This window comes from Camelus dromedarius, chromosome 6 (assembly GCF_036321535.1).
Source record: "Camelus dromedarius isolate mCamDro1 chromosome 6, mCamDro1.pat, whole genome shotgun sequence".
In the NCBI taxonomy this organism is placed as follows: domain Eukaryota; kingdom Metazoa; phylum Chordata; class Mammalia; order Artiodactyla; family Camelidae; genus Camelus; species Camelus dromedarius.
In genome coordinates this window covers 19,738,097-19,747,447 of record NC_087441.1, presented here as the reverse complement: position 1 = coordinate 19,747,447, position 9,351 = coordinate 19,738,097, and the positions used below count along the sequence as shown (strand labels likewise).

At 40.6% G+C, this 9,351-nt stretch overlaps 1 protein-coding gene across 4 annotated transcripts in view; it reads left to right on the top strand.

Moving 5' to 3' along the window:
- Nucleotides 1–2,552: 2,552 nt before the first annotated feature.
- Nucleotides 2,553–9,351, top strand: part of AIG1 (androgen induced 1) — a 220,216-nt gene continuing 213,417 nt past the window's right edge. The window contains exons 1-2 of one of the 4 annotated variants that reach the window (XM_064486637.1): nt 2,665–2,882; nt 3,235–3,895. In XM_064486637.1, coding sequence (XP_064342707.1) covers nt 2,742–2,882; nt 3,235–3,645 — 552 coding nt within the window. In that variant the 5' untranslated portion in view covers nt 2,665–2,741 and the 3' untranslated portion in view covers nt 3,646–3,895. Of the gene's footprint in view, nt 2,883–3,172; nt 3,896–9,351 lie in introns of those variants that run through there. The other 3 variants (XM_064486639.1, XM_010983705.3, XM_064486638.1) reach the window with 3 other exon arrangements.

Genomic DNA, 9,351 nt, shown 5'->3' with positions numbered 1-9,351 from the left:
AAAAAAGAACCAAAGGAAATGCATAAACATTGACTATTTTAAGGGTATGCATAAAGATAATTCTTCTTCCTGAATTTCTGAGCAAATACCCATGGCTACATGAAACTGGCTTCTTGGAATACAATGTAAGGGAGATAGAGGGTCCTTGTCATTTCCAAATTTAGCAGGGATTATCATCACCAATATGTCAGACACTTACCCTCTCAAAAAAAAAAACCAAAAAACGAAGAATCTGTACCAGTTTTTAGAAGTACTTAAGGAAAAGTATCTTCATATATAGACTAAGAGTAAGAGCTTTTAACAGTGATCAAAGAAATATTAATGTAACTAGAAGCTAAAATAGGGTCTTGAAATCTTCCATTAGGAAACGTGTTTTCATGAAACTCAATTGGATAAAGCTATTCTCCTTCATCTCTACTCATTGTGAAGTAGAATGAAAAAGCTAAAATAGTGACCTGCAGATATTTCTTCTCTACAGTGTACAATAAAAAACAGTATTCTCTAACTCAAATATAGAATCATCATGTAAATGCTTATTAGTGAATAATGTATTACAGTTCATAAAAGAGGATAATCTTTTACAGAGTGAATTTTTAAGAGCAATATGGCATTGCATTATTTACACTGTAAAAATGCAGTCTGTGTGTAGGTTAATATTTTTTCACAAAAACATGTGAAACGTGCCTAAGAGTACTAGATATGGTCTAAAAGGCAAAATGAGCAATGTGGACATGTTAATAAATAATTATCAAGGTGTTCCCAAAATTGTGGACTGACATTCTTAAAATATTTGAATCAAAGTTTATGCAAATGTTTCACTAAAAAAATGCCCATGAAACTCATTATCTTATTATGGTTAGTAAACCACAAAATAATAAAAGCAAACCCATTAGAAAGTTCCTCATAAAGAAGAGAAAGCGCCTAATAAAGTTTTCTTTGCACCTTTTTTTGCCCATTGTCAACAATTTATTTCCAGCCTTCTCCCCCAAACCACTTTTTTTGAGTTCTATGGTTATTTAAAAAGAAACTGGCTACAGAAGAAAATTTTAGAATAATACGTTACATTACATTATTTAATGATGGGATATATTACATATTATAAATAAAAATAGTCCATCATTTAATGATGGGATAAGGAGTTTTAATGATTTTCTAAATTATAAGGTAGAAAGTATATCAAACTTTGAGGATATTACATGAACTCATAAAATTGTATTAACAACCTAATAAGATAGACAGATCTCCCATAGATCTACTTTTTAATTTTGCAATCTCATGAACATGCAGCATGGACACACAATTAAAAAAAACACCCAACTTTTACATAAAGATAGAACTAAAAATTGTCAATAATGAATAGTTTTATGCTAGTAGAATCTTCTTGGAATTATCTTGACTTTGGGGACATTAATTTTTATTAGCATAATTACAAAGCCAATTAGAAAAAAATCTACTGGGTTCCTTTATTTTGGATGAGAGCTTGGTTGAAAAACTTCAGGGAAGCATTCATGATATGCTACTTTCTCTCTAACTCTTTGCTTTCCCTGCCCCCCTCACGCCAGGGTCTCTGACTCAGAGACTATTTGCAGAGGACACCTGTTTTAAATGCATCCACAGGAAATACCTATGTTGTCTTTCATAATCTGACCCTGCATCTGGTTAGCTGAAATGTGATCATGATTAAAAAAAAAAAAAAAAAAAAAAGCTGCCCACAGACTGAAGCAACTTCAATGTGACAACATTTACTGGAAGTGGAGGGAATCCAGCTTATGCTTATTTTCCTACCATTAAGCCTTGGTTGTAGTGTAGGAAAAAATCAATACGTAAAAGGGCAAAACCATTTTAATCTCAAAAGATTAGTATTAATTTACACACACGGGTTTTACATCCAGACTCAGGATGATTGGCTCTTAAACTGCATGCAGTTTTGTAGCAGAAACTGTTACCTGACACTTTCTTTACAGCCTCTTGTCCAAGGTTCATAGTCTATCTTATTATACACTGATACGATATTCATATACCTCCTGTGGAAAGGGCAGGGCAGTCTATCCACTGGAATAGAATTTGTACGGGAATTTCATAGTGATTAACAGTAATCTAACACTGAAATTCCAAATGGGTTCCAAATAAAGCAGGTCACTCGGGGGTTACCCGTGCGCGGGTTTACACCCAGCATGCACACCTCCACCAGTGTCACTCGGTCAACGGGACCCACCCCAGGGACCTCGGCCGCAAGTCCCGGGCCTGGAAGGTTCGCAGACACTGGGGTTCCCTCCTTCCGCGCACGTTCCCGGCCCTCCGCGCCCGCTCAGCCCCGGGCCGCGCTCCCTCTCCGCCCGGCACATGCCACGGGCGGCGGCCCCCGGAGCACGGCGCGCGCTCCCCGAGCCGGGGTCGCCCTCGGAGGCCGCCCGCCCACTCCCAGGACGCTGAGTGGGGCGCCCTCAGCCGGGTCTTCCCGGGGCCCCGCGAACGCAGCAGCAGAATGACGGGGATGACGAAAGAGCTGACGCCACGCCGCCCACCCGGCCGCCGCCGGTGTCCGCACACGCCGCCCCGCCCGCCCGCGAGGTCGCCCGGGCGCTCGCGGTCGCGCCAGTCCCGCGGGCCGCGCCCCGCCGCACCCCGCCCCGTCCACCCTGCCCTCCGCCGCCGCGCCGGGGTTCCCAGGGCGCCCGCCCACGCCCGGCGCCTCCCGCCCGCCCTCCTGGCCGCCGAGCCCGCCCAGGCCTTTCGCGAACATGGCGCTTGTCCCCTGCCAGGTGCTGCGGGTGGCCATCCTGCTGTCCTACTGCTCTATCTTGTGCAACTACAAAGCTATCGAAATGCCCTCGCATCAGACCTACGGAGGGAGCTGGAAATTCCTGACGTTCATTGATCTGGTAAGACCATCCTCCCCACCCCCGTCCCCCACCCCCGTCCCCCACCCCGCACCCCGACCCTGTGTGTGTTCGTGGGTGCACGAGCACCTGCGCGCGCGCGCCCCTGCAGCATCTTCCCCAGTGACTGCGTCTCAAGGCCTGGCTGCCCCCGCAGCGGCACCTTCGGAAGCACCCAGTGTTACCTAGCAGCCAGGGCACGAGCGGAGGTGGGGCGCAGCCAGGTGGTGGGCTGTTTGGAGGGGAACACACACCTGCTTCTAAGAGGTGACTCGGGAAAATTCTCAACTTAGTAAATGGATCACACGACCTTGATCAAGAGTGGCTTCAAACCCATTCGCCCCGTGCTTTCTAGAGCACTCGTCGTGGGATCGAGTTGCAGCAACTGAAGGAAACTGGGTATTGTCGAATTACTTGGAGCTTCCTCTGGAAGGACCAAAGTCCTCCTGATAAAGAAGAGAAAGCTCCTCATAAAGAAGAGAAAGCGCCTAATAAAGTTTTCTTTGCACCTTTTTTTTTGCCCATTGTCAATAATTTACTTCCAGCCTTCTCCCCCAGAAACATCAGAAGAGAGAAATTTTCAAAATGCCTTTGCAGTGTGGCTTTACAATTTCCATATCTTCCCATGGAGACATTTCACAATAGTTTGCAGAAGCAGCTCCTCTGTTGGCCCAACACGATGGCCTTGGCAGTTGCAGTTGTTTTTCTGTTTTTTTTTTTTTTTTTTTTTTTTTTTTTATTAAAGTTTATCTACTTCTGGCACTAAAAGGGCCAGAGAATCAGAACGTGAGCATAAGACCAATTAAGGACATGGGGTGGAGACTAGGAACTTCAGGGTGAAAGTTAACCAAGACTGGCTCAAATACACACTAAAAGATGATCAAATATGGTCAGAGAATTAAGACACAAGCGAGGAGTTCCAAGGACTAAAGAAAATGTAGAATCAACTCCTGGATCGCCAGAACTGTCCGTCCAAGATGATAAGACGAGGTTGGCTAAACAAAGCAAGATTATAATCCCTAAATGTTGACCCTCCATTTTGATGAAGAGAACTTGATACCCAATTTAAGATATTTCCAGTCTTAGGATCCCTCAAGGAAATGCAGTCATAAGGTTTTTGCATAGAAATACCATTTTAAATTTGTATCATGTTAGATACTTTCAGAGAGGAATTTACATGGTTTTCCTGAGCGCTCTCCAAACTGGGCACCAAGACTGCCCAGAGCATAGAGTGTTTCAGGGGTTTCAGTTTTCAGTTCCTCAACTTCCAGCTCTTTCTTGAAACTGATCTGCCTCTGAACATGGGTGATGCTGTCAGTTCTCCTTTCTTCTGCCCTATTCATCCAAGGGACAAGCATGTGACAAGGCTCTTTGCTATATTTATCTGTTCCTTTTAGCATTCAGCAGATCAATGGTTGTCACTAGAACTATCTTCATCTTTGATTGAAAAAAGAAGTCAGATTTGTCTTGACAGAAAGTCTTATTGTGTTGATTGGCTTGTCACTAAAGATTGGCTCTACCAGTTACGTCAGGTAGCAGGCCTTTTCTATAGACTAAGTGAAACCTACAGCTGAGTTTCTGATAAATATGTATCAGAGCGTTAGAAATCATGTCCTCTTCTCAACTGTTCAAACTTATATTAAAGATATTTAGATGTTATTTAAAAATATGTGCCTAGATTTTCAGAATTCTTTTACTGGGTATGTGAACAAAATTCCTTTTGTATGACTACCTTATCCTGTTCCTTCTGCTCTCACTTAGAGACGGCCCATTTGAGTGTTGCCAGGGACCGGTGTGGAACTGAAATACTGATGGAGACCCCACCGGAGCCATAGGGACTACGAACAGTTCTCAGAAGCACGTTTACATTAGATATTGTTTTGGGGAAGCAGGGGAGGGAACCAGCAGGTGAGAATAGTGGAAATGGAGGGTACATGAGAGAGATGATGACTTCTCACATTGGCCTTGCTTACTGTGTGTTACAAAAAACAAGGCTCAAAAGAAACAATAGACCTCTCATAACCTTTGTGTGACAAGAAACTATAGGAGAGCCAACCTGACTGCTTAAACTGCCATTCAGTTTATATTTTAGCATCTGATGGTCAGACTTGCCTATTGTAAGTAATAATCACTACAAATATACTTTTGTGTATCAGAATCCAACCCATAAATTCGAATTTGAAACTTTTACTCTATTTCATATTTAGGTTCAATTTGCATAGGGCCTTCAGCTCATCATTCAAACTTTTTTCTCCCTGTGGCTTCTGATTGAAATACAATAAATCTTTAGTTGAGGGTTCCTGTGAGAAAGTAGGTCTAGAATATATTTTAAAAAACAATCATGCAAAGTGTTACTCTTTTTATTAGAGATTTAGAGCTTAAGCATTGTACAGCTGTTAAAACAACCAGCCTGTCAATCTTTAGTAATGGCATGAAAAGATTAGGCTACTATAATACACCCATTTAATTTTTCATTTTTTTATGTTTTAAAAAAACTGAATATGCTTTGTTATGTAGTGCCTTGGACAATTTTAATGATTCTAAGCTCATCAGAGCAATTTTGGAAGAGGGTTTAGCTTCTCAAAACGTCAGTGATAAGGCCCCTTTTCTAGCCAACTTGGGGTACAGAGAGTCAGGGCATTTATCCTGGCAGCCACAGTCTGATTCCATGATACAATAGTGTACCAGAATGTAAGTGGAGAATCTCAGGCGACATGTATGCAGGAGCAGATGGCTATGTGGCAATGACCATTCCAGCTATATCCGTATCTTTCTTTGAGTCTGAGAGCTATCCCACTATGACCAGAGCTCATGGTTAAAAACTGAAATGCAAGTGCTTGCTGTCAGTAATCTCATCCTGTTACAGTTATTTCCCGAAGAGCTCCTTTTCCTAGAATTGAAGGACTATAGGACTAAAAGTGCTTTGGGAAAATTCAAGGTAGTAAGCAGAAATGGAACATTGTCTTTGTATGATGGGCAAATAGATCCCCCCAAAATGTCTTCATCTTAATCCCTGGAACTTGTGAATATGTTAGGTTACATGGCAAAGGGGAATTAAAGTTGCTAATCAGCTGACCTTCAAATAGGGAGATTTGCCCCAATTATCTATGTGGGCCCAGTGTTACCACAAAGTTTCTTAAAAGTGGAGGGAGGCAGAAGAGAAGAGTCAGTTGGAGGAAGATGTGACAGTGGAAGAAAGTCAGAGAGATGCAACATTGTTGGCTTTGAAGATGAAGGAATGGGCCAAGAGCCAAGGCATGTGGGAGGCGCCTACAAACTGGAAAGGGCAAGGAAATAAATTCTCGCCTAGAGCCTCCAGAAGGAACACAGCTCTGCTGATACCTTGATTTTCACCTAGTGAGACCCATTTTGGACTTCTGACCTCCAGGACCATAAAATAATAACTTCGTGGTTAAACCACTGAATTTATGGTTATTTGTTACAGCAGCAATAGAAAACTAGTACACTTGGCTTTAAATCTTCTGACCTAGAAAAAAATCTTGAATGTTGTTCTATTTACGTGGTGACCCAACTAGTTCTTTATGTATATTAGATAACTGGTTAATTTTAACTTTAACCAAAATACAGGTTTTTTTGCCTACTGTATCTACGAAACGTTGCTGTGCATTTGACAATGGGCGATAAGAGAATCTGTAAAAACTGAGTAACACTGGAAAAACGAGGCCTTTTCTTCACCGTGAAGTATTCTAGAAACTCTTGTTATGCAACATACCATGGCCGGAGGGGTGCTTTCACTTGGAAATAAGCTGGAAAGAAAGAAAATTTAAACTAACTGATGTCCACATATTTCCTTAACCAGTATCACAGCGATGAGTTTTCTTCAAACAATGCAGATTCTTTCCCTTATTCACTAATTAAATAATTCCTCCAAGTTACATAATAATTACCCCCCAAAGAATAGAAATGAAAAATCAGAATCAAAGCAGCATAAATAAATGAAAAGGAAAAGGGAACTGGATGTTGAGGCGTCAAAATAGTGCTGGAGTACAGGTTTAGTACACATGTGAAAAACATGAAAACTTTTCAAGTTTTCAATGAGGATTCTTTTCTTTTCCCATTTCCTCATAAAACATTCAAAATAATAGGGGTTTCTGAAACCTATCAACCAGAATTGCATTTAGATGTGTATAGTAGAATGTCTCACACATGAATCAGATTCAACCACTTTGAAAAACATGAATGGGATGGTGGTTATAAAAAGTTAAATTAATATTGGTACTGGATTTAAGATATTTCGACTTTTCAAGGTTGAAACAAGTGTGATGATCCTATTTGCTCTAGTCTGTGGTCCTCACCATTTTGAAGGTTTTCATGCCTTCGGGTTCCATTATAGTTACTGCTTCCCCTGTGCTGACTTCTCATTCATGCGTGGGCAGAACATTGGTTAGACCCTGTCTCAAAGTGTGGTCTGAGGACTAGCAAGGACTAGCAAATACTAGCAGTGACCTTGTCTGGGAGCCTGGTAGAAATAGGGAACCTCCAGCTCCATTCCAGACCCTCTGAATCAGAATCTGCATGTTAAGAAAATCATTAGGTGATTCTTCTGCACATTCTACTTTGATCAGTGCTACTCTAGGCCAGGCTGTTTTTGTTTTGAAATCTAGCATGGAATGGCTTGTAAGACACAGCCTTAATATATTAACCCTGCCTCCTGTATTTAAAATATATTTAAACATATTTCAAAATGAATTGTAAAATAACATGTTGTAAAAAAATTGTAAGTTTAAAATAAAAGAAAGAGAAAATATGGATTTGGCACCAAGGATAGGTTATTTATTGCAATTGAGAAACAAGTTTAGCTCATCTTCAGGGAAACTAGGTGAAGTATACACATTGATTGCATTATTCCTACCGCTGGAGTAAAGGAAGCATAACAATTTATCAGGAAAAATACGTTTTTTTCCAGGGACTGACTTTTCAGGGTTATTTATCACTCAGCCAGTCATATAAAGGACATCCGGGAGCACAGCAGATAATGCCTTTGATTGTTTTCTAGCAGAACATCTATTGAAATACTCCTATAGTTTTTCTTATATTATGATTTTATGAAAACCAAAGGCATGGTCTTCTACTTGGGGTGAAGGCATTTTTGCAGAGGTTTAAGGTAGTATAATCTAGGTACTTATTTTTGTTATCTAAATCCGTTTTGCAAAAGAATTTAAGAAAATCACAGAGGGAGCAGGATAAATAAGGGCTCAGATGTTGAAAAGCTTGGGGTGTTCAAAGAGCAGGAAATGGTCAAGTATACCTGGAGGATATATTTTTTTGCTTTTAGACATACTAAGAATTTTTGACTTTTAAAAAAATGTTAGAAAGGGAGAATAAACTGCATAATCACACTAAAAAAATGCATTTGAGTTTCTTATATTTACTTATGTAGTTATAATAAAATATTCTTGACTCCAGTTCATGGCTTAATTTTAAATAGGACATAAAATATCTTGAGAAGAGATTCCATATACATTATGTAACTGTGATACTTAGCTTTGCCAGTCAAAACCACAGAGTACCATGTGAAGGCCAGTAGTTCGCTGAGTACTCCGAACAAAATTGGGTGGGTTTTTTTGGGTTTTTTTGGCTATTATACAAAGAGGGTGAAACTACAACTTTTTTTTTTTCCAGTACAATCAGACTTGACCATAAAATGCACATAAACTTTAAGGATTAAATAATGCTTTTTCCTAACCTAGGAGAAGAACAATGAGTATAATACTTCATGTAGAGTCCTCTTCCCTCTCTTTGAAAGTGTTTCTTTTGGATCAAACATAGAATAAGGGCCTGGTTTTGTCAGAGTTGGGGAAATAGTTGATGAGATAATCACTCATTCCCTTTCTTAGTTGCAAATGTTATTGAAATTACAGAGAGTCATCTGACCACTAGTTGAGGTCACTTCTTTTCCCATCTCTGCCATCCCCCATGTCTGGTATAACATTTAGCAAAATTAGTAGCTGCTCTTGAGGGCTCTCATTTGTTTCTCTGTGTTCCCCTGAAATGTCACATGTTTCTGTGGAAGTGTGAACAATAGCACAATTTTCCATATTGAATCAGATGTTCCTGTGATCCAAGCATTCTTGGAAAAATCTTACTGTTTAGGATTCCATAACAACTTAGCTTTCTTTTGTGTCCAGCAGCCTGTGGCTAGACAGTTAAAGGGCCCCTTTCTCACCTGTAGGGTAGTCCTGCCAGAGGACAGTGAGCACAGAGCTCTCCCTGCACAGGAGAGACCCCTGGATCAGATCCATCGTGGAGTGCAGCAGAGTATGGGGTGTTGATTTGATAGGCTGGATTAAGACAGGCTATTCAAGTATAACAAGAGGAATTGCTTGAATTTGCAAAGTGGCAAGAATACGTTCATTTTGAATCTGGAGAAAATGGCATGTGTTTATGACAGTGCTTTAGAAGCATGGAATTCTAAAACGTCAGACAATGGTCTAGCCCCTTCATATTGACT